The 25,836-nt window shown below is 42.7% G+C and overlaps 1 protein-coding gene across 3 annotated transcripts in view; it reads right to left on the reverse strand.

Annotated features, from left to right (window-relative positions):
- The window catches only part of LRP11 (LDL receptor related protein 11), a 28,560-nt gene extending 6,328 nt beyond the window's left edge, over positions 1 to 22,232 (reverse strand). Inside the window, exons 1-7 of one of the 3 annotated variants that reach the window (XM_077175371.1) lie at positions 21,514 to 22,232; positions 16,529 to 16,692; positions 13,909 to 14,050; positions 11,738 to 11,863; positions 10,810 to 11,019; positions 5,341 to 5,442; positions 4,900 to 5,067 (exon numbers count right to left, since the gene is read on the reverse strand). In XM_077175371.1, coding sequence (XP_077031486.1) covers positions 4,913 to 5,067; positions 5,341 to 5,442; positions 10,810 to 11,019; positions 11,738 to 11,863; positions 13,909 to 14,050; positions 16,529 to 16,692; positions 21,514 to 22,225 — 1,611 coding nt within the window. In that variant the 5' untranslated portion in view covers positions 22,226 to 22,232 and the 3' untranslated portion in view covers positions 4,900 to 4,912. Of the gene's footprint in view, positions 1 to 3,473; positions 5,068 to 5,340; positions 5,443 to 10,809; positions 11,020 to 11,737; positions 11,864 to 13,908; positions 14,051 to 16,528; positions 16,693 to 21,513 lie in introns of those variants that run through there. The other 2 variants (XM_054629639.2, XM_077175372.1) reach the window with 2 other exon arrangements.
- Between the last annotated feature and the right edge of the window lie 3,604 nt (positions 22,233 to 25,836).

Here is a 25,836-nt window from a genome sequence, read left to right on the forward strand (position 1 = left end):
GACTGTTGTTGGAGTTACTTGGGATCTCACTTTGATTCTCTAAGGTTTCTTTTAGTCCAGCCATTTTCATCATATGCTTCTGAGCAACTGACCTGGTAGATACTCTTGAAAACATTCCCTAATGCTTCTGAGAAGCTGAAGTCCTTTTTTCAGCTAAGGTTGGGCTTATGTTTGCATTTTATGTGTTTGTACTATTAACAGGCCATGTGTCTTGTTTATTATGTTCTGCCAAATCCCTTTTCAGCTATAATGTAGAAGTAGCATCAGATAAATCAGTAACTTTTATTGCAGGTGCCTTATGGACTAGGAGGACACTCTCAAAGGCCTCTGGTTAGGAAAATGGGTGATTCAGAGCACCTGCCAAGGCTACTGCTCTGATCAGAGCTCTAGAGAAGCTCCTCTCCTCTGGATATAGAGGCAGCCTCAGGACAGTCTTCTCATGGGCATGGAATTAGCCTATAGGCCCCATCTTCCACTGGGCTACCTGCTTTCAAGTCCTTTACAGTCCTGCACTTATTCAAGTTCCCTGCTCTCTCTGTATCTGTGTTGTCCAGGCATTTCATTTGAGTGTAGAAATCTCAAATTCATCTCTTTAATGCATTAGGATCTAGTAGTTTTAAGAACTATGTTAAAATGTCTTGCTATGCCCTCTTTAGAACAGGATTATACATTTCTGTTGGCCAAGGAAGTGGCAACTCTCAGTTGTTCACAGAACCTTTCTGCTGTGTCTGGTTTCTGCCAGCTTGCTCAAAATACATTTTTCATTGATTTATGAGTGGTTTATAACTATCAGCCAGGAGCCTTATAACTGCAAAAACTAAAATTTTAGCAGGTATATTTAAAAACTTGCTCCTGAGGTTTGCTGATCCAGTCGTTCTAGATTTCTCTTTGTGTTTCAGGACTCCAGTGCAGAGTGCAGCTCACTTTTTCAGCTATTTTAAATAACTATTATTTGAAAAATATAGAGCAGAGTTACTTTTACACAATTTTTCCCCCTTTAAATATTCCTTATTTACAGCATGTTTCCCTGTCACTCAGCTCAGACCAATTGTATCATGGGCTCTTTTTCATATTAATTACTCTGTTTATTGCCTCTGTCTGATCTTTATGCCCATCAGCACTCTCTGAATCTTCTATAGGCTTTTCCCTTTGCCCTTACTCTTTTAGCTTTTGCCATTAGAAACTGAAAAATCCCCATTCCTGATGCACATGAAAACAGCCAGCACAGACCTCAGTGATGCATGACTGTGGATTCTGTTAGGGCTTACTAGAAAGGCTCTCCCTTTGTTTTGGGGTGGCGTGTTTGTGTTGCTATTGGTTCATGCCTCTGGCTGGCTCTGTGCAGTTTGAGATTGAAACTCTTATCCTTTATCTAGGATTTGAAAAGCAAATGGAGCATCACACTGACCTATTTCAGCCTTTTTGTTTTGCAAATGTGCTCTTGGAACTGCCCCTGCTATTATCCTATAGTGCTATGGAATGATTACAGTGAGATGTTCAGGCTAGCATCCCCTGCAAAAGTGGGCAGCAAGCAGCCCATATTATGGAAAAAAAAAACCTTACTTCTAAATATGGATCAAACTTAGGTAAGTATTGTATTGTTTGCTACTCTGAAGTAATTTGTGTCCTTAAGCTGTCTGAAGGGCAAAACAGTTTTTAATAAACAGTCTAAGTGAAATTAGAATCTTGATCAACATTAAAATACATTGACAAAATAAATTTTGATGACCTCTCCTAATACACAGAGGAGCAACTTCCACAGGGCTATGCAGTCAGGGTAGTCAATATTCTCTGCTTATCTAAGATACTGGTAAGAATAGGTGCAATAAGCATATTCACAGATATGTGGATAGACAAACATCAGTTTAGGACAGGAGAAACAGATCTGACAGACTTCAAATAGTGATGACTTCCACACAGCGTCTCACGTCTTCTACAGGATAAACACTTGTAGGTCCCTTTTGACACATTCTGTGATCTGTGACTGTGTAAAACTCCCCAGCTCTGGGGTCTGCATGGCAGGCCACGAATGCAGTTTTAGTAAAGCAGCCATGAAGGTGAACTGGAAGCACTGCCTGCTCTGAGCACTCCTTTGACATCAGAGGGAGAGCCCCAATCTTGGGAGTGGCTGGGGAGGGGCTACAGAAGCTAAGTCAGCAGGAGGCAGTGACTGTGAGCTGCCTGGGGAGTAGGGGAAAAACATCCTGAGCATGTTTACAGTATTTTCTGCTACTCCCAGGTGTGCTCTAGCTCAGTAGTTCAGTATGACTTACTTAAAATGAAATAGCATGAAAGCCATTAAATGCAAACACACGGTATTGAGACCAGTGTGTGTGTGTGAATTGCAGGACCTGCCAAGCCAGTCTGTTACTTTGCCAACTTTGTCTTGCTCTCCATCCAGCTGACAATGCCCCCAGGCTCTCTGGTAAGGTGAAAACTATTTTATTTCACTCCAGCCGTGGAGTTTGCTGTCACCTGGGAAGTAATAGGCCTTAAGCTGGAAGCCCAGAGGGCAGCAATCGTCACCATCTCCCATCCCAGAAAAAAGAGTCCCTGGAAGACTGGCCATGTAGGGCAGCACCAACCAGACTCCAGACTCCTCTACCTTGCTTGCTGTCTGCTGCGCTCTGCTTGCAGGCATTCATTCTCAGCTGGAATATGCAAAATCCATGAAGGTTTATTCACTAGCAGCAGCACAGAAACAAAGCCTACTGTTGGGGAGAGTGACTGGAAAGCTGAGCAGCCTCTTGCACCATAGCTGCACTGGCTTGTGCTTTGTGCCAGATCTTGCTGTTGTCCTGCCCGGCAGAACAAAACCAAACCTTTTGTTCTGCTGCTGGCTGTGTGCCAGGGTAATGGGTTTTGGTAATAGGAGCACAGTGGGCACAGAGAGAAAGGACCACCTTTCTTCTGCTTTGGTAAGGTGGTGAAGGACGTTTAGGTACTTAATTAAAACCCAATACAAATTTCAATAATGGAAAATAAGACCCCAATCAAATGGGCAGTGAGTCTTCCCAAGAAGGCTGTATTTAAAATGTGGCCTTTTGGGTCTTGTGCTATTTGCCATGTCTTCTGGGGGCTGGGATGGAAGAGAGGCTGTACTCCAAACTGGAAATGGGCAGCATCCTCAGATGGTCTCCTGGCCCCACTGTAACACTGAAGTACAAACAACCAGACTTTGCTTCATGTGGCATGAGCAAGGAGCACTGGCAACCAGATTCCCTGAGTGGCTGGCACAGCCAGCCCTGCAGCTGCTGTCCTGCTCAGCTCAAGAGACAGGTCACACAGGCAGATGCCCTTCCTTCTCGGTCTCCCTGAAATAAGTATCTCAACAACTTCCCCCACCCTACACATTCCAGCTTCTTGTAAGGCTGTTTCACAGAAAGGAGAAAGAAATTCTGTCTGCTCTCATGATGCAGTCTTGTAGCACAGAATTTAGCTGGCAATGGAAACGAAAGACAATGCAATAAATATAAGAATAGAATCGGTTTATTAGAGCTATTTTACATAAAGTAATCAAGAACAAATTACTTGAATAACTATTTGTATACCATGGCAATATTCTTGCTGACTCAAAGTTACTGAAGTACAAAAGACAACATACAAAACAATGCATGCCTCATTTGACTCTGGTTTTATTGAGACCCATGAGGAATGTGACATCCTTGGGACAGCCAAACAAGACAGACAGCACAGTGTGTGTGTATATATGTATATAACATGTACTGTACACATTTTACTGGTAACACATCTGCAGTTCACTCACACATATCAATTACTTGCTCTAATTTTATGAGAATTTTTCTGGGGTGAGGGCAGATCACCGAAGCTTTCAAGCTTTGCAGGGAGCTATGGGATAACCAGCAGGAATCCTACACTCCATCATCTTGGGCAGAAACTGCTGTGTGCTGTTCTCACACTGTGTGAGGGTGGTAGGCTGGATGTGGAAAAGGCTGAACAAGCCCTGAGCTCCAGGGAGAGACACAGCTCTGGGATTGTACATGGAATCATAGAGGAATTTGGGTTGGAAAGGACCTTAAAGATCATTTAGCTCCAATCACCCTGCCAGGGCAGGGACACCTTCCACCAGACCAGGTTGCTCAGGGCTCCATCCAGCCTGGCCTTGAACACTGCCAGCGATGGGGCACCCACAGCTTCTTTAGGCAGCAGTACACGACTGCTGTTGAGCACTGGGAAGTCCAAGCTCATCCGCTGAGGAGCTGCATTTTTTCATTTCAGCATTTAGCAAGCATGGCTGTCTGCTAGCAGCACAGAGGTTTAGACCGAGTGAAAATAACATGCTTTCTTCCTTAAATCCCAATTTTCTTTGCAAAAGCTGGTGCCTGGATAGCCACTGCTTTTAATTAACAAAGCAAGACACATTCTTTAATGAAAATACTCCCAGTGCATCAGGTGGAAAGAACACAACTGGTCTCTGCAGGACGGTGAAGGAATGTGTTGGCTGGAGCATCCAGGTCCCCACAGTGGTGGCAGCACTGAGAAGAGCGGGATGGCACAGGCTTCCCCCCACACCTTGGCCAACACAGCCAGGCTGTGGAGCCTTGGCTGCCCCAGTGCACGGGCCCTGGGGTGCACTCAGCCCTGGCTGAGACCCCAACTGCTGCGGGGAGGGCATGGGCACCCCACATCCAGTTTGCGGTCTCCCCACCTTGCAGTGTCTTCTGCACAACAATCAACTAGAGCTACTCTCCAGAGCCTGAATGTTTCTTATTTTCTGAGCAACGTCATCTACCCACTTTTTATATTATCACCAAAAGGGGAAGAGTATGTTCTTCATCTCATAGGCTTCTTCTACACTTGAAAATAAGCTAAGGATTTTGGTCCTTTTATAGAGGCAGAGATTCATGGACACAGGAGAAAGGGGAGAAAACAACTGACCCAAATCCAGGTTTTAGAGATACATCCCATTGATGAGGTAATCAGACTCTTCAGATGTAATGGGTCGGGCTTTTTTGAGCTTCTGTTTCACTAAGCGCAGTCTGCAAGCAACCATAAGCAGCAGCAAAGCAGTGATTGCCAAGCCTAAGGCTAAGGGTAACACAGCACCTACAATGAGGTCAAGAGAAATTACATTTTATTTAACACAGTGAGACACTGGTAGAGAAAACCTGAAATTTTTCTTTAAAAATACAGCTAGTCTACCACTTAGATGTTAGTAATTGGAACAACTCATACTATGAAACTAAACTGCAAGATCATGTTAAGGACAGTTCAGAATATGTAAGTACATTATTCAATTCTTGACCACTTTATCTGTATCTATAGCACCTGACTGAAAAACTGATGTAATTCAAAATTAATTCACAGGGCTGGTCTTACCTGTTTCTGGGACTGGGCGACCACCTCCAAGCTGATCTCTCTTTGGCATCATTATGCCATCCCCATTTTTATCATCTGTTCTTTTCCCTGAGGAACTGTTATCTGCACAAAATCAAGCAAGATAAATAAATACTGCAGTTCAGTGACTAGGAGATCTTATCCACAGGATACTAGTATTAAATAATGTGAAGCGCTTAAACTTACGGGAAAAAAAACAAACAAAAGAACAGTTTGAGAACTTCTGACTTCAACTGTATGACTTGAATTTTTGAAATAATGTGAAACTGAAGCTAAAATTTAAATTCAATTTTACATCCCAAACCACAGCGCATCTCAACTAAAAGCAAGGACACCTTGTGCTGTGATACATTTGCTGGCAGCCTTCAGAACTGTTATACAGCTAGCAGAAACACACTATGCTGCAAAATCTGTAGAATATGAATGTGAAATGTTGTAATTGGAATTACATGTAGTGGTGGGTGCTAAGGAAGTGTTTAAGTCAATTAGCTTGGAACATGCACTGTGTGTAAGTCCCACCCACCAGCACCAGCTCTGAAGAGCTGCAGAAGGTGTCCCTGGCAGTGGCAGCAGCAGATGCACATGACTGCTAATTAAAGCCTAAATTGTTTCATTGGTACTGTCATGAAAGTCCATGCTAATGCTCCCACTCCAAGGCAGAAGGCAGCCTCCCAGGCTGTGGCTTTACTGCCCTGCCATTTTGGCTGGGGTGCATAAACACTGACTTGACCCACAGGGAATGCTGCAGAAAAAGCCATGGCCCTCTCCTCGCTGGGCTCCTGAGGTTGTCCTGGCATGTAAAGTGGGCTTGGAGAAATCCTAACAGTGAATGTACTGGCCTTAAAATACCCAAATGGTATCAGAGATGTGCAGGACCTATTGTAACTAACACCAAATGTGTTGTAACTAACACCAAAACCACCAGCTGTTTTTCCTGAATTAAACTAAATGAGTACTTGTCTTTATTTTGGAAATACCCAGAAGACATCAGCTCTTTTTAAGAGCTGCTCCAGCCTGCATCTAAATGCCTGTTTTAGAAAATTGTTTCCTTGCCATTTAAATAAAGGGAATATTTAAGTCAACTGCTTGTAAAGAAATTTGGCAAATATGGAGAAAAGTTTAGTGGGAAATTTTTGGAAGGGTAGAAGAATTGAATCCTTTCAATAAAGGATAGTGTAGGACTTGTGGCTGTTCTTACATGACTGGAGAGGCTATCAATGCTGCTCAATATCTTATCTGTTATCTCTAGAACACAAAGAGCAATTTCCCCAAAGAAGTTTAGGAGCCTGGCATAAAGCATTTTACATGGCTTTAATTTGGTTTTCGCTTTCTCTTGATTTTCTAGTCTACTCTGAGGAAATTGCCACTTACAGCCCCTTCCAATTACCCTAAATTACAGATCTAGGCTACGGCTACTGCTGTGGGTGCCTCTGCAGTAAAAACATGACTAAGGCTTGGGCACTCAGTCAAATGCTGTAATGCCAGCCTCCAACAGCACTGCACAGGCAGCCTGGGACAGACAGAGGCCCTGTGCCAGGGGAATGCAAAGCTGTTATGGTGATTTATACACTTGGCTTGGCTGTGCTGGGGAGTGCAAATCTTCAGGCTGCTTTTGAATTCAACCCATCTGCATGACCCTGTTTGCTACTGAGTCTTAGAAACCAGCCCCCTGCTCACTCCAGAGTGCTGTACTGCTACTGAGTGTTTTCTATATTCATCTGCAAGTTCAGGAGTGCCAGAATATGCAGCTAGGCTTGAGAACTTCCCTGGAGAAAGACACTGGGGCTATTTGGAAGCAGCCATGCAGAAATGCTGCGCTGGCCTTTGCATGAGATGCAGTCTGGGTGACTTTACTGCCATGGAAACATGTCTGCAGAGAGAGAAAGGACTCTTTCATTGACATCAAATGCCTCTTCCTCCATCCACTCTCGACTCTGAAAGAAAATGTTTGGCCTTTCAGCTAGGGCAAAAGTAGACCATGAGTCTGTTGCAGTGCCCTGAGTGCCTGAGGGGGTTATCCCAAAGTCAGACTTGGTGCTCCCCTGGACTAGCCCTGCTGTAGAGGAATCCCATTGAAAAGGCAGGAATGCAGAACAAGATTTATCCATTGTAAACAATCAATAATTTTTGGGTTTTGTATTGGTTGGTTGTGGCTTTTTTCACTTCACTTTGAATAGATCCCCTGTTAGGTCAGGCAGAAGTTTTAAACAGTCCTTAACTTGGACTTGCATATTTTCATACTTCAGTGTAAATCCTTGAAAAGCTTGTATCAAGTCAGAGCTAAGCATGAAGGGCCACTGTAGGGAAGGTTAAAGGAAATTTGGAACAGAGAATCTATTAAGAGAAAATGGATTCTAGAAGGAAGTTCCCTTAAGTATCAGCTTCATAGGTAGAAAGCTCATATATCTGCTACCAGGAACTATCTCACAGTCCAAAACATTACAACTTAGCCCAGATCCTTTGGAGAATAGGAGAAAAGATAAATTTGGTTGTATTTGACAAGGAAGTCCCTTTTTTAGACATCTTTATTGAATTCTAAGAGATGAAAGCTGTTTATGGAGAGGTAAGTAGCAGAAGGGACAGGCCTTTATTGGTACTTTAGCCACTACTAATAAAAAACCAAATGTAAAAAGGAAAAAAAAGAAACTCTCAAGTCCTACAATGTCTCAGGAAAAACTTCTCTTGTTTAAAAATCAATGGAAAGCTCCTGTATCAAGCACAGAGTCTAGTAGCCAGCTGCAATGTGCCACATGCTGTCTTTAGTAGGTAAAACCTTCACTTTGCCTGCAGTCACCTGATTTAAGAGCATCACGTTTTCCTTTCCATGGATTGTATTTCCATGATGATCTGAAACTGTCAGCTGAGAATTAAGAAAAATGTGGCCCTGAATGGAGCATTTGCATGTGAAAAGCCAGAACCTGTGCTGCCACTGTAAAGCCATACACCCTAATATGTATCTCAAGTAGACAGCTTTTCATCACAGTGACATTAGGACCACTAAAGCTTATTTTCAAAATTTATGTAAAATAGTATATAAGAAGCCAGGATGTTTGCAACGTCAGCTCCAGGCCAACAAGAACATGATTGCCTCAGTCCAACAAAGACCTTTACAGTGATTCAGAGGCAGAGGTTCTACCTTGGTACCAGCAGCAGGAGACAATCCCTCCCAGAACAGGATTTCTGTCAGTGCAATTGCTGAACTTTTGAGGCTGCTGGTATGATTTCTGCTCAGCATTGCTTATCTCTTCTCAAAAATGCATCCAGCATTACTGCCCTCCTGGACACATTTCCAGATGAGCTTTATGGAGCTGCTCCAGTATTTCTGTGCCTCTCATTTTTGTATCACATAATTATTAGATTTGGTCTGTAACCTCCCTGAGATGGCACTGGTGGAGGGAAGTCTAATTAATGGATCTGGGTGGATTTTAAGGAATAGGTTAGATGCCTGTCTCTCCAACTCCATAAAGGCTGTGGTGCTTCCCAGTGGGGCAGGACTTGGGCCTCTCTGGAACTCTGTGAATCATTAATGCACAGCATGGGACTCTATGAAATTTCAGTGTCTGCAGGAGAAACAGCAGCTCAGAGCAGGTTTTGGCAGAGCAGTTTTTGGCAGTTTCTGCCCTTCAGACCCATGTACCTAGCATGTACCTAGTACCTCTTCATGTCCCACCCCATGCACCCTAACTGGAATCAATCCATAGGTGATTTTAAACCTCCCTGAGTTGTTTGATGCTTTTTGTGGTTAGAAGTATTGGGCTCCTGGTCAGTAAAGACTGGATCCTTTTATTCCACAGGGAAATAATTAAGCATCTAAAATTAAATTTTGACTGAGCCCTGCCAAAAGAAAAATATTAAACCCACAAGAATTAAAACAGCTTGAAATCTTGCTTGTTGAAAATTAGAAGATTACAACAGGTACTGGTAGTACACTAATCACCGAAGCCCCATCACACTTCTTTATTTTCTAAGCATCTTTTTCTTTGCTTGTGTACTGCTGTGCAAAAGGTTACCTTTAGAGCAAAACTGGTGCAAGCAACTGTGCAATGGGTAAACACAGAAAATGATTATGCAAAAATGCTTCTGCATTGTACTTCCCTTGATTATCAATTGCTGAAGGTGGTGACCTCAGTTCTGGTTTTGTGCCTGGATTCACAAGCCAAATGATTTTGGAGACCTACTTAGCAGCTGACTTCCCACTGGAGCCTGCAAAGCCCTTTGGAAGTTTGATGGCTCAGTTAGGGTGGCCCTATATCAGGTGTTGTCACTCAGGACTATGTGAGTGAGAGGGGTTTGAGGCACACTTCAGAATTTTAGTCAGCAGTGAGGAGTCATCTAGAGGTCATCTATATATACAGAAAAGGGGAAAACATTTGGGACAGGATTTTGCTGTCAGTCCCCACAAATTCACTGAGGCCATCAAATTCTTGACAGCATTGTTTTCACGCCCTTTGCCGAGTGTTCACAGTGTTCCCTTTGTGGAGTTTTCTGCACTCCTTCTGCACTCCCCAGATGAAGTACAAGCACCCTGAAGGGAATGCCCAGGTGCCAGCCAGGGCAGTGCCCTTTTCCGGAGCCGACAGCAGAGGGCACTGAGCACTGCTCTGTTGCAGCTGGAAAATAAAGCTGTGTCTTGGGGCACATGAATCACTCTAAACTGTAAAGAAATAAAAGTGGGGGGTTTGTACTGATTCTAGGCTCTGTGCACACAGTTTTGCTTTCATATAATGGCCATTTCAGATAATTTTAATTCATCAGCATGAACCTTAAAAGACACATCAATTTCATTGCAGCTTCCAGAGGTTTACCAAGGCCAGGGCTGGGGCTCTGCCTGTAACATCACACAGTTGGAGCCACAGTGCAGAACAATACTGGGGACCTGTACACGGACACCTGAGGTAGCTTGTTACCAAAGCCTGAGACTTTTCTACAATGATGAAAGACTGATCCTGCCCTGGAGACAGAGTTCAGAAACAAAAAAGCCCATAATAGTAAAGATACTAGTTCAGGAAAAGAAAAAAAAGAAAAAAAGAGAGAGAAATAATATTTAGCACCAGGAGAAAAGCAATTACTCTCACCCAAGTTGAACAGTACTTTATTATGTGCTCCTGAAGTACTCCCCATGAGATTTAAGGAGCCTTAATACATCAGCCTACACAGCTGAACCTGTGGCAGAATATTTGTTTAGCTCACTGCACATTTTGTTTCTTAGACTGTATTATTTCTCTAGCATTCCTACATTTCAACTTTCTTTTTGCACCTAGTATAAAACAAACTTAACAATAATAAATCAAAACCTACTTAGAACTTCATTATTACAGGTTTCTTTTGTATTTATTAACATTTGAATTTTTTTTCCTCTTAGCCAGACACCAAAACACAAATTAAATTTAAGGTGCAAGACACTTCCTTTCTTTAAGGAGAAGGGTTTATTGAAACAGATTCAATTCTTACCTGGCACAAATCCACTGATTTGTTTCTTTGGTCCCTGAGAAAGCGATTGGTTAGACATGTCTGGATCCACTGAGAGAAGTGGTTGATTTCTGGCAGTGGCTTTCAGGGTGTTCACTGCAGAGTTTTCCTCTGTGTTTTCAGTCAGTCCTGCAGTCCTTTGCTGGGTAGTGCCAAGAGCTGCATGTGTCACTGTCTTCCGACCCGAGCTGACTGTTAACAGAAACAAAAATTTTTGTACAATGTACAAAAAAAAAGTTTGTACAACAAGGGAATGGAAGTGTTCTTAAGGAAGACTGTCCAAGATGGGCCTTGAGGCAGAGTGAACAACTTCCTCAGGTTCACACATATAATGAAATGTGAGTCACAGATACCTAACACTTGCTTGCAAGAGTACACTCATGACCCCTACAGTGAAATCCAGCAACTAAAATACAATGAAAGAGTGGTTAGCCATTGTGCCCATTCACCCTCTGGTGGGTTTTGCTCACTTAGCTGAGCCTGGATGACTAACGAAAGCAAATAGCATGATGGTGAATCAATTGGTTCCCATGTGTGCCCACAGTGTTTCAGATTCTTGCAAGGTGTCTAACAGCACAGTGAAGGGTACCTCTGAGACACCTTTTCACACAGAGACCACAGTTCTTGTTTCCAGAATCATCACACAAGTGCAAAGCCGATCTTTTAACTGCTGAACACAAAACCTGTCACTTAGGGACCCTTGACAGTTTTAATATGCTTTGAATAAAATTTCTGAGCACCTAAGTATGCAAATATTAAACCTTCCCATGTGCTAATTCCAATGAAAGACTGGGAGCAAACTGCTTGCTCACAGGGAGAGAGGCCCCAGAAGTGGCATTGTCCCCCTTTGGTCATTGAGGCTGTGGTTACTCTCACAGTCTGCTGTGCCACTGTGGCCTGGCACACTTACGGTTCTGGCAGAAAGTCTCGTCTGATCCATCAGGACACTGCCTCACACCATCACACGCAAACGTGATGTCAATGCAGCAGCCATCATCACAGATAAACTGGTAGCGAGAGCAAACCCCAACACAGGCTGTTGAGAAACAATTCCCAAATTACCAAAAGAGAAATCAAGGAGTAAATACTGAGTCAGTGACTCAAATCTGCAGCATGGAGGAAAAAGCAAAACCACGTCATGTCAAGAAGCACCATGAACAAGGCACAAAGTCCAGACTCAGCTGTGTGCCATCGTATTGACTCAGAAGCAAATATAGGCAATAGCTGTTCCTGGCACCTTCATCACTAGCCTGGTAATCTGTTTATTACAGGAGTACTCAACCTGGAGGCTGTTGTACCTTACACCTTGTGCAGCACCCTTACAGTGCTTTGAATTCTGCTGGCCTAAACTGAAAGGAGATCTTCCTAGGCTTAAAGGATGCAGAACCAGTCCTGAAAATGAATAAATGAAATCTCTGTGGCTGTAACTGCATCCCTCCAACACATAATTCCTACTACATATCCATTCAACACCAATACGTTGCTTTATATGCACACATTTGGGCCATATGGGATCTTTTATGGCATATTTTTTACAATGTAATTAAAATACTCAAAGAATGCTCATCATTTATTGACATCAGCATCCAGTGACTTCAATACAGCACAGACCAAAATAGGACTAGGTCACATTCTCACAAATTACTTTCACCAGAAAGAACTGACTGCTGCCTGCTTTAACATTTAGATTCCCCTGGAAATGGACAGTATCTCTGGATGTCCCATTTGCATACTCAAAGCTTTCCTGAAACCCATTCTGATTCTGTAATTATGAAGTGTTTACATCTGTGCTTTTGTCTTTCCAACAGCAGTGCAGTTCATCACTTTGTAAAGCACTATCAAGTTCAGTGCTTGATTAGTGTTGTAAGAGCAAATCAATTTGCATAAGGGAGCACAGCCTTTGGTTGTTATCCTGCTGCATACCAAACGATGCACCAGGCTAAGAGAAGGATGCCAGGAATGCAGACAACTGTTTAAAACCCCTAAAATCTGAAAATGCATCTCCTAAACTTCAGCACTAGTAATAGCACTGATCTTGCACGTATTAAGGCATCAAGAACTGGTCCGGCTACAACAGTAGCACTTGAATTGCTAATGCAGCTGGGGAATTAGAAAAATAAAGAAGACAGCAAATCCCCTATGTGGTCCATACAAAAGATACCCCAGATACCCACAGCAGCAAATAAACAAAGCAGCAAACCTCTCTGGCTGCTTTAGCTGAATTAAATATTAATGAACACAACTCTATCATCCATTACTGGAACACTGGCATTATTAAGCAGATTTTTTCTTAATAAAAGCTTATTGCCACAGGGACTACCCTCTCACATAGAGATATTGTGCTGAGGCAGAGCAAGATTTTCACTGGTTCTGCTAAACATGGTGATAATGCTATTTAACTTTGTGCCAGAGCAGCAGATCTGCACTAGCAACTTGTTAATTACAATGTAATTAGAAGTTATTACATTTAAGAGCAGGACTGACAGCCACTGAAATGTAACTTACTTTCTACCTTTTATGCTTTTCACATGTTTCTGAAGCTCAGAGTTTAAAAATGATGGGTCACTTCCAGTTTCAACTTCCCCAGTAGCATAAGGCTTCAATAACAACCATCAGAAAGAAAAACTTAAATGCATTTAAACAAAAAAAACATGTCAACTTTCAGACTACAGATGCAGGTCAATATTATTCTTAGTCTGCCTCAAACATACTATTAGGTAATTTTAACTGGGTCTTCCCTATAGCACAAGCCCTGTCACGATGCCCACACCATCTGACTGTTACAATGCACATGATGCCTGTGTCAATATTTCACTCTTCCAATCCTGCATGCTTATTAGCAATAGAAGGGCAAATACTCAGTGCCTGAAAGTATTATTTCTCTAACAGGCAAGTGATGCTTGCTTGTTTCCTCACTTTGAAAGAGAGATTCAAAGCTGAAAGATATGTCATTATGTAATGAGCAAGGGCAAAATAAAACACTGAAAATGGAGAATAACATTTTTACCTTTATCAGACCCTTGCTCTGCTCTGAGTACCATACCCTGGGTGTCACAGAGGCAGCCCCAGGCATTTTCTCACCTGCTGCAGAATGAACCATGGGCAGGATGGTCACAGAGACGTTGTCAGAGCTCCGCTGACCTGCAGTGTCTGTCACGGTTAGCTGGAAAATATACCCGCCCTCCTGAATGTGGGACAGTTTCAGTGTTCCTGGCTGGGGTACCTGAGTGAAGGCACACAGGAAAAAAAACATATTGCCACAATGATCCATCCATGACCTTCCAGGAATAAGATTAAATACTTCCTGCAGTCTAGTCAGCCTATTCAAGCATGTATTTCAGCATGTAACATTTTATATTTTTTTTTTTTTTTTGCATCCATTTGTAAAAAAACCCGCAACATGCAGGTAGTGTTGTCATGATCTACTCAGTTACCTGGAGCTGTGAATCTCAGCACTCAAATGGAGAACAAATGGTCACATACATTTAAATCAATTTTTGAGCAATTAGAAATGTAATTTTAGAGGATAGACAGTAAAATATTGGCCTTTTCTTCTTTATCAAGTTAGTCTGTAGACAATATAACATGGATCACATGGATCCACAGAAATAAATTTTCATGCCTGAAAGAGAACAAGAATTTTTGATTAATATGGCCAGAGTCCTAGACCTTCCATTATAGAAGAGTGTATTGATAACACATTTTTTTCTTTCAGTGAGAAAATTTCCTACCTGAAATGTCTTTCCTTTTCTATTTACATGAATGCACTCAGTTATCTGATCAGACTGTTGAGTACCTCCTGATGGAGTGTATGACCCCTTACAATTTTATTCTTTGATTTGTTAAAGAAATTATTATGCTCTAAAATAAACCTGCTGTTGTTCACTGTGACTGTTGGGAGAGCAAATGTGGTATTTAAAACTCATGAGCCATGGAGCCCAAGTCTTGTCCCAGTGCAGAGACTTCTGAAATGCCACTGACTTCTGAATACACCACCACTCCTCCTGGAGACCTCTGTGCTTTCCTTTTTATTCTCATGCTGCCCCGAAGAATGCTGGCCTGTATCTGCTTACACAGAAACTTTGGCTCAAAACAGATAATCAGCATTAAAAAAAACCCCAACCCATTACTGTCCCCAAGTGTTCAGGAGCTGTGCAGCTACAGAGTAGGGGTAGCAATCAGAGAAGCAAATTACCTAAAAAAGCAATAATAAGTCACAACAGGAAAAAAAAAAGGCTTCCTTCTACAATATGATAAGATCTCTTTCTAGCAGTCCTTTCCACTCCTCTGCCTTCTATTTATTCTTTGCTACATAAAAGCAATGCAACAGCTGCCTTTTATCTTGTTTAAACACACTCCCATCTCCCTTGTAGCTATGGATTCATACATTACTCTCAAAGAATAAATGACACAAAATCCAGTAACTTCAGGGCAGTAACCAAAGCACTAAAGACATCAACTGAAGAATGCATGAAAAAAAATCACAGCTATTAATTCAACTCTAAAATTTAAATTATCATGGTTAATCACCAGGGTACATATCTGTAGGAGAAATCCCTGCTCATTTGAACACAATAGAAAAGTATTTATTTAAGCATAAATGTGTGTCAAATTCATTTTCTGTTAACAAATACAAAAAAGCCACCAATGTTAATGTGAATTTTACAGCTTTGAATGGATATATGACTTGTCTGTATTTTATAAAGTGACTTTGAGTAATATTAAAAATATAAAATTAATGTTTTTTATTAAATTCTAATTTTTGTTTTACTCTATGTTACTAAATCACAGATTAGTTTAAAAAGTATTTAATTGCTCTTTAAAGAAAATAATGCTGCAATGGGTCTGATAAACAAGTCTTTGATAATAAAGATGATATCTAGCAACTAGTCTTAAAGCTTCATTTTGCTTCACGCTCTCTCACCTCTACATATCCTTCCTGCTCTAGGTGGAGTTCCCAGTATGTCCTGGATGTTGTGGGCTGTGAAGAGACTATGAGTAGAGTCTGAGGACTTGAGACATTTTTTCTTTCTTTTTCTGCTGATCCTACAGCACTCACAAAAAAGACTAAACTGAAGAACTGCTCTCTTCATGGGTAATTTGAAATCCAAGTGCAGTAGAAAATGTATGGATAAAATATTTCATAAGGTTTTCATCATGCTTCTTTGTAGCTTCTCCATAAGCACTGACAGGAGACTGTTGGTGAAAATCCCTTATTATTTTTAGTAACTGAATTACTGAGGGGTCTCTAACTGGGGTGACAGAAGCTGAAGTGCAGCGAGCACAAATATAGCAGAGCTCAAATCCAGTGGAATATTATTATCTACTTGTTTGCTGCTGGCTGTCCCATGCCATCCAGGAAAGGGATTAACTGTGTAAGCCACTAGAAATAATCACTGGAACTAGCCAGGGACACAGTGTAGTCTCCTTCACTGGAGGTCTTCAGGATGGGATTGGACAGATAAAATAACCTCATTGAGGCTCCTTGTCCCACAAACAGTTGGACCAGGTGATCTTTTCAGGTCCCTTCCAACCTGGTCTGCTCTACATTTCTGTGAAATAAATGTTCAGGTTGTAAAGATATCCTAATTTTGGTGCCTGGCAGACAGATTCCAATATATTTAATATTTGTAGCTGTACATTTAAAACTTGAACACACCAATCTGGAAGTAATTTGCCACAAGGGGGGCTGCAGATGTACCTGCATGTCAACTGATGAGTCGCCCTGCAGCAGTGTCCACTCGTAGTGCACAATTCCGTGGTCATCGGAGCTCTCCCGGCCATCCAAAAGCACCCAGTCCACAGGTGACTGCAGCACAATGTCCTGACCAGCCTGACACTGTGGGGGCTCATCAAATTCTTCTTCTTCAGCAAAAAAAGAGAAGATCAGTAATTTATGAGGGGAGGCTGAGTGATTATTTATATAAACCACTTTTCTTTCTTGGTTAAGGTATTGTTTGACATCTGTGCAACTTCCTGAAAGAGGAACATGTTCATTAGTGCATATTTTGTTAGGCAAAGTAATATCTGCTTTTATTTAAGTTAATTTCCTATGATGTCTTCAGGAATTAACATTAGAAGCACATGGAGAAGCATAGAAAACCTCTCTAGGTACCTGTACAACAAACAGGATTATTAGCATGAGTGCACTTTTTAAATCTGAGCTAAGGAAAATAAGTTTAAATACGACTTACATACAGATGGCAGTTACAGCATCTTTTTTATACCTTTTATAGCACTCTGCTTAATTCAATACACTTCTAGTCCCTATTTATAATACATCATTATAGGAATGAAAGACTGATTTAGCATGAGGTGGCACCCTGATGAAGCAGTGCACATGATGATTAAAATTCATCAGACACCATCAATTTTAAGTGCCTCATTTAAGATATCAAAAGCTTGATTTTCAGAATATTTAGGATATTCAGAATATTTATTTACAGAATTTTGCTATATTCCAAGTACAATCTTTACTGATTAAAATTGTGAGTACTAAGTACTTTTGCCAATCAGACCACAAGCTTTTGGGTGAGACGAACAAAAGTCGAACCCAAAGATTGCATCTTTCTACAGCTCCCCATTCAAGTGTCATTCCCTCTCTGGGCACCCTGAAGTGGCAGGGTGCTCTCTGCTCTTCAAGCTCTGCAAAGGATACCCTGTAAAGGATACTGATGCTATGCTCACAAGAGCAATTACTGAAATCAAGGTTGTAACTGCACTCCCTGTGGGCAGAGCTGCACAAGGAAAGGTGCTTTCCCATCACTGTGGGGAATATTCCTTGCACGTGCTCTTCAACAGTATCATGAAGGTGCTTGAAGCCTTGGAGCTCATGGGAGCAGTGAGACAACTGTTTATCTCTGACTAAACAGCAAAATTCTTATTTCTTGGTTTTTTCACCAGTAGGTCAGACATAGAAAATTTCAAGGTAAATGTCTAAAGTTAGGAAAACATACAATAACTACTTTCTATAATAATAGAAAGTATGAAACACTTCTTACTCATCCAATGACGAAGGCAGCTTTGTCTAATTTGTATACACTCACCTCTCAAAATGAACTTTGCTTTAAAAAAACCATCCAGGTGCAAAAAAAAAACCCCCAAAACTCATTGTTAATAAAACCCCAAAACTAATTGTTAATAAACACCATCATTATGGTGCCAGGGCAACTTTTATTTGATATAAATGAGTTAGGTACAGTCTTCACACAGTTACTTAGTTTACAAATCTTCACACAGTTACTTAGTTTACAAATAACTGTTGAAAAGAAACTGACCTAGGTCACAAACAGCACAGCCCAGTCCTCTGCTTCTACCTTGGAAAGGGGTTTCATGTCACTTCTCTGTTTTAAATGACTTGGTCAATGCCCTGTAGGGGCAGAGACAAGCCCCAATTCCCCTAAGCAATAAGGATACTTTCTTCCTGGTCAAACCTTATACTCCAGCAGCATGAGTTGCATTGAGTCAGTTACAGAAGTTCAAGCCCTTTGTTAAAGATGTGTGAGGGACCACACAAACCTCTGGTCCAAAGGATGGAGGCACCACACTTTGCTTGTAAGCCACCACATCATCTTCAGAAAGGTAAATCAATGGCAGAAAGGAAAATTTGGCCTGTTAGAGACATATGGCATGGAAGGAGACAGCCTATTGAGCTGAAGATTCTTTTGCCACAGCAAAGTTTTAAGCAATGGAATACATGATCCTTAGTGAAACACCTCCAAATCTGGGGAATAAGAAGTCAGCATAAAAAACCAAGGAGACAAACTCACTGGAGGCATACTCCAAGGAGCCACTTGCAGCTACCACTCATGGGAACAAAACACTATCAGCCACAGGTCAGCAAAAATCATCTCTTAACTTCTGCTTTCAACTTGCATTTAAGTTGAATGTAAATAAGCAGTATGGAACTGAAATATCAGGTCAACCCTCTGAGATGCTGGAGCTGGCTGCTTTCTAGAAAAAGGGGTGGAACACTTTTTTTTAGGGAGCCAATACAATAGGCTTTTTTTCCATCCTGCTTTTTATTTATTCTGCTCCCTCCATACAGACTAGTCCTGCCAATAATGAAGCTTCCAACTAATTTTCTGAATGAAGGCTTTGTTATAAAAGGTTATTTCACTGCAAACTCCTGAATGTGTTTGGTATTAGTTTACCTTGATATTGAATCCTCCCATTGCTCACCACTAGTGATCTTAGAGATCACTGTATCCCAATGCACAGAAATATTTTGGAATTATGAGGGCACCACATCTGTGGGTAAATGTTGGTTTGGTATTATCAGAAAGAAAACAGTGGAAGACTCAAGAAAAAGTACTCTGAAAGAAAAAAAAAAAAAGGAGCAGCTAAAATGTTATCCCCTCATGGAAAAAAATCTTGAAATGGAAAGTTCTTTCCTAAATTTTTTAAACTCATTCATGGGGTGACAGAAGGGAAAAAAGATGTGCCTTCATCATCCTGTTGTCTAGATTGTTTTTCAATGTAATTCAAGAATGCACTGGTAACAAAACACTAGAGCAAAATAATTCAATCTTAATTTTATCTCTCCTGGTCTATGTCACATCTGACAGATGTTTAAGTAAAAGTTCATTCTCATTTGTGGCTTTGTTTCAGCTCCAGTGTAATTGCATTAAGAAATCATAATCCCCTGTTTCCAATACCACCATCACCCACAAGGCAGACTTTTAAATAAAACCAACAGGACACAGAGCAATTTGCAGACTAGGAACTGAAACTGCCTTGCAAGTCCAGTACTGATAGTCAGAAAAGCTGCCAAAAAGGCAAAGCATTTAAGAATTCCAAAATTCAAGAACTCAAGGAATTCAAGAAATTCAAGATTTCTAGTTGACAGAGCATCATTTGTACAATATATTATTTATATTGTGCCATAACTGCAAAATTAGTTCCTAATAGGTTTTAATAGAATTAAGGCAGTTCAAAATGAAGCCTAATTCTGTGTGACTTTGATGTAAAATCTCATCATGCAGCTGCATACAGGCTTATGAAATACAACTACCACAAAGTTGCTACATAAATAATACTGTAGAATAATACTCCTCCTGTGGAAAATGTTAAAATCACACCTTGGGTTTTTCTGGTACCTTAAGCTTGCCTCATCTCTATTGCTAAGGGATCCTTCCTTGTAGCTCTCTAATCTACCTGCCCATGCACTTTGCAAACAAATATTTAGGAATCATAATGCCTCTATAAATCAAGGCCCTGCTCTTTCGTATTTCCAGGGGATTCACATTGACATTTTCATGAAACGTGCAGGTCTAAATGGACCTCAAGCCTGATGTTTCTCCTCCCAAGAGAGCAGTAACAGCAGGCACATCTGGGCACTGTTCTCACCCACACCAGCACCAGGTCTTGCTCCTGTTGCACACAGTGACTAATTTACTTCAGATGAGATCTATTGCTGAGTAAGATGCAGATGACATTTGGGAAAGTATCGTCCACAGAGATAATGAAATTAAGTCAAAATTAGTTAAGTGGCGACTGTTTAACAACAGGAGGTGGGGGAAGGCAAACAAATTCTTTGAATCAGGTGCTAGGAAACAGACTCCAAATTTAGAAATCCAGATTTGTTTTCATCTACAGCTGCTTGCTCTGGATAATATTGCTCCTAAATATGCTTCAGCGTTGAACAAACAGCTGCTTTTGATGTGGCCTAGTTTCCAGAGGTGCTTGTTGAGAATGTCCATGCTGTGTTTGCACTACTGGTGAGGTATCCTTGTCTTCTTCAGCCTAGTTCTTGAGTTATTAAGCATGAAAAACCTTGATTTAAGTGAGTAAGAAGCTGTCTTAGGCAATGACATTTGGACACCACCCCCAAGAACAGCATGGCTTGCTCTCAGGCTATGCACCAGGTTATGGCATAGCTGGGAAAAAAAGCACTTCATGTTTTGAAGGTGCCCAATATGTACAGTACCTGGGGAGCTGGGACTTCACTGGTTCCCCAGGGAGTGTGGGGCCAGGGAACGTGCACATCCCACTGCCTGGCTCCCAGCCACCGGCTGGCTGGCACAGTGCCCCGCCAAGGGCTCTGCAGAGGCACAGATATTGAAGGATGGGTTTCCCCAAGCCCAAACACCCCCAAAGCCCTCACAGGTCAGAAGGGACCACAGTGGGTCATTTGGTCCAATCTCCCTGCTCAAGCAGGGTCATCCCAGAGCACATGGCACAGGATTGTGTCCAGAGGGTTCTTGAGTATCTCCGGTGAGGGAGACTCCACAACGTCTCTGGGCAACCTGCTGCAGTGCGTGGCTACCCGCACAGTGAAGAAGTTCTTCCCTATGTTCAGCAGGATCTTCCTGGGCATCAGTTTCTGCCCGTTGCCTCTTGTCATATTGCTGGGCACCACAGGAACAGCCTGGAAGCATCCTATTGATCCCCCTCCCCTTAAGGTATTTATACACCTTGGTAAGGTTCCCTCGGGCACGGCCGGGCCGCCTCTCCCGGCCCAGAGAGCCCCTCCGAACGGCACGGCACGGCGCAGCCCGGCTCTCCTCGCCCCGTCCTCCACCGGCGACGCCCCACCGCCCGGGAGCGGCTTCCCGGCGCCGGGGCGGCCTCACGGACGGCGCCCGCTCCCCGCCGCCGGCTCCGCGGCCCTGCCGCCCCCGCGCCGAGCGCCGCCATCTCCCCGCCGCCGTTCCCGCCGCCGTTCCCGCCGCGCAAGCCGCTTACCCGTGGGCGGCGGGGCGACGCCGGCGGTCCGGCGGCTGTAGGAGCTGTAGCCGCGGTGCGGGGCGAAGCGGCAGACGGGCCGGCCGCGGTGCGTGCAGTTGAAGAGGTAGCAGCCCGGCTCGGCCGCCGTGCCCCGCGGGCGGGCGGGCCCCTGCACCACGGCCAGCGTGCAGCGCGGCTCGGCGCAGCAGGCGTCCAGGCACTGCCGCCAGCCCGACACGGCGCCGGGCGCCCGCAGGAAGGTGGCGCCGGCCGCGATGGAGTCCTTGGTGCGGATGATGGAGTCGGGCCTGGCGGAGAAGCCGCCGCTTCCGCCGCACCGCTCCCCGCCGCCCACTCCGCCGCCCGCTGTCGCCGGTGGTCCCGGCTCCTCCTGCTGCAGCTGCCGGCGGAACTCCTCTAGCAGCGTCTCCACGCCCGAGATCTGCGAGCGCAGGTCGGCCAGCGGCGCCGCGCAGCGCCCGCCCGGCAGCACGGCCCGCCCGCCCAGCGCCGCCAGCAGCACCAGCACCAGTAGCGCCGCCATGGCCCCGGGCGGCGGCGGCGGCGGCGGCGGCGGCGGGAGCGGCTCCCCCCGGGGCACCCCCAGCGAGAGAGGCGCGGGGAGGCGCCGGCCCCGCCCGGCTGCACCAGGCGGAGCGGCCGCGCTCAGCACCCGCCGCCCCGAACAGCTCCGGCGGGCCCCGCCCCGGGACCGCCCCCAGAGCGACATTCCTTCAGCAGCCGCAGCGACAGGAGAAGGAGCAAGGGGCTCAAACTGGTGAGGGCAATTTTAAGATGTATGTTAGAAAGAAATTCTTTACTGAGAGGGTGGTGAGGCACTGGAACAGGCTGCACAGAGAAGCTGTGGATGCCCCATCCCTGTAAGTGTTCAAGGCCAGATTGGATAAGACCTTGCACAATCTAGTCTAGTTGAAGGTGTCCCTATCCATGGCAGGGGGATTGGGATTTGATGACTTTTAAAGTCCCTTCCATTCTGTGGAAGCCCTTAACATGCTGTGATTCGACAGTTCTATGAGATGATGCCTGCAAATAATCGGGGTTGGGTTGGGGTCACTGAAACTGCTGGTGGTTCTGTGAACCTAAGGAGACAAAAAAGAAATTGCAGAAGACTCCATCCCAGGCATGGCATTTCTGTTCAGAAATAACAAAAAAAGAAACCCAGTAGTGAAAAACATAATGTGCTAAGCTGTGACCTCCTGACCTGCAAAAAAAATCCCAGACAGGATCTTAACCACACAAAACAATGGTGAAGAACTTCCCATGCAAGTTTTTGATGTCTTTGCTAAATGAGTTTCAGATAAATACTTGCAATTAAATTAATCAGTTTTACATCTGTCACAACAACATCTGGTTTATCATGAAAATATTGCTGATTCTGTAACACAAATTAATAACTATTATCCCTGAAAATCAGCAATCCTTCAAAACAGCTGCGGTGTTATTTTTCGTCAGATGCATGGAGCCTCAAAGTGCTAGAATGGCACATTGAGACCTGTGTACAAGCACTGAAAAGCATAAGCCTGCCTGTAAATGTAGAGAGGAGGTGATGGATTTTGAGCTGCGTACTAAGGGATATTGTAACAGGTCAAATGATAGCTCCATGTTTTCATTTTCATTTTGTTCATTCTTCCAAGCATCTTTACTGAAAAAGCTTAATAGCTGCATCAAAAATACCATTATGTCAGGATGCTTAGAAAAAGTAGCCAAAAAAAAAAAAAAAAGACATATTAGTAATGGTTTTAAGACTATTTCATACTCCTTTGTATTTTTGGCTTGTTTTGTCCATGTTCCCAGCATAACTCAGAATTGCCTCCAAAACAAGTCCACTTTAATATTCTGCTACCATGGAGCCTTGGGTGTTGCCCGGGAAATTGACACACAGCTTGCAGTTTGGATTATGATTTCTCTTTCTCCTCTCACAAACCACAGAACTGTAGTTCAGTGATTCATTGAAGCATGTTGGCCTGTCAGCAGTGCAACTGTTGAAGATTGATTTTTTCTGGCTATGTGCTCAATGGGCTCTCTAAATTTCTATAAATTATATTTTTGACACTTTCAATTTCCCATCAATTTTAGCTGAAACTGATCAATACATTCAAAGATTACAGGAAGATGGAGGAGCTAGACAGTCAGATGATATAATCCTCATTTGCTTTGAAAATCAGGCTAAAATGCCACAATTTTATTTTTAGGAATATTTTGGAGAGGTGATCAATCTATTCATAACAGAGGTACTGACTGTGACACACTGATTTCCTAGAGATGACACTGGTTTGCTGCTGCTCTGCTCTTGTACCCTCTGACAGTACTTTTGCTTCTAGAATATAAACCAAAATAAAACTCACACCAGCATGGTCCACATTGAAGGAGTATTTGGTGGAGGCAGAGGAAAAAAGTGCACCAAATCATCCCTTCTCAGAATCACCAAAAGATTTGGAATATTGGAGCAGAAACTCCCTGCTCTGGATCAGCAGCTTTGGTTAGTGGGATCCCATTTACAGGGCACAGAGGGTCGCTCATCTCATCATCCTTGTTGCATCCAGTTCTACCAGAAAGCTGATTCCTGGTTGTCAGAGGTGGTGACACTGAAGTAGCAGGTTCTTGCAGATAACACAAAGAAAAATGATCACTTTCTAACACTTTATAGTGAGGAAGCTGTGATTGGAAGGTATCTCCAAGGAGAGTAGACTCTTGTTCAAACAGGTGAGCATTTAAAAGATAAAGAAGGATTTGGGAGGTCACAGTCCTGTTGTCTTCCTGTAGTGTCACATTTACCAGTTTGAAAGTTAGTAGGATCCTTATTCTAAGTTAGGATAAGGATGGCATGCTTACATTTTTCCATGGAAGTGTTGACACCACTCTCTGATTAGCTTCTTGAGCAAGAATTTCTAAGTGCAACAGATTTTTTTTGTATTGATGCTGGAGGAGAACTTGTTTTGTTGCCCGATTTTCTTGGCTCAGAATGTGTATGTTGTTAGCCTGGCCTTGTGAGAAAGATTGCATTTGTAGTCATGCTGAACTTTTTTCAGAAGGTGGCAGCAGCTTATTACTTATATAAAACAGATTGCTGCTAAACATCAATGTCTGCCTAAGGGAAATCATAGATTCATAACTACTTATACTTAATTTTGCATTTCTTTACTGGATCATTGTTGTGAGTGCCTCAGCTTTTCTTTGGGTTTTGGAGTTGCAGATCAAAACTAATAGTTGCTTATAGTAACCCGAAAAATATTTTATTCCTGCCTCTCATCAAGCTGAAATTTTGGGACGGCTAATTTTCATGCAGAGGGCCTTAGAAATCCATAAAGATATTTGTCAGGTTTTACCTTTTTTTTTTGTTGTTCCTTTTCAAAGGGTTCAGGCATGTACCACAGTTTATTGTCCAAAATATCCACTTCATCAGGCATGGGACAGCTGAAAAGACTGCTAGATTTCTTTTCCAAAAGTGGAGATTAGACTACACATATATTCTTTACATCCAAACAATACCTGGCAAAGTAATACAGGATTTCAGAATTCATGAATAATCATGTTTCCAACCATCTGTTGATTAGTTTCAATCTCTATTCATATTCAAAATTCATAAAACAGCTGAAACTATGGGAATAGAGTCTGAGTGCATCTGCTTTTCTCTTCCTTTAGTTGATTTTTCCCAAAATAACAGAATAACAGGAATCAAAAAAGTGGGGGACAGAAAGGCAATGGAGTAGGATGAAAAGAAATGGAATATATGGAAAGGGAGCAGGAAGAAAAGGCAAAGTTATATCTAGGCTTCCTCATCTGAAGTGCTGTCCTATGGAGTCTTGATTTTTTTTTTTTTTTTTTTTTTTGCTTGTTGTTTGGGTTTTTTTGTTGGAATATGTGCTCAGAAAAAGAAACGTATCTTCCTTTCCATTTGATGTCTTCCAGACGCTCTGCAAACAGTAAACACATAATGCAAATGTTATCTGCAGAAAAGGTGTTTGTTGGCATGATGTTATCATTAGACACATTTCCTGTGCTCCAGTTTGCTTGTGAGAATCTGTTGAGTAAACACCCGTGATAAATACAAATCAGCTCAGATGCTGGAGTGGACTGCTGATTGACAGCTAAGCTTGAGCAATTTGCCCACGAATGAATTGAAGTGATAACCTTTTCTTTGCAACTTGACAATTCAGGTTTCTGACCATGAGAGCAAGAGGAGTTCTGCATAAATAACAGAAGATAGGGTGTTAAATGTTAAAGTGGAAGCAAAGAAATTAACTGAGGTATTAAACTCGGGTTTTGTGTTTTGTCTTTTTATAATATTTCACATCCCTCTTGAGCAAAATTGTGTAATGC

The sequence above is a fragment of the Agelaius phoeniceus genome, chromosome 3, assembly GCF_051311805.1.
Source record: "Agelaius phoeniceus isolate bAgePho1 chromosome 3, bAgePho1.hap1, whole genome shotgun sequence".
NCBI classification, from domain to species: Eukaryota; Metazoa; Chordata; class Aves; order Passeriformes; family Icteridae; genus Agelaius; species Agelaius phoeniceus.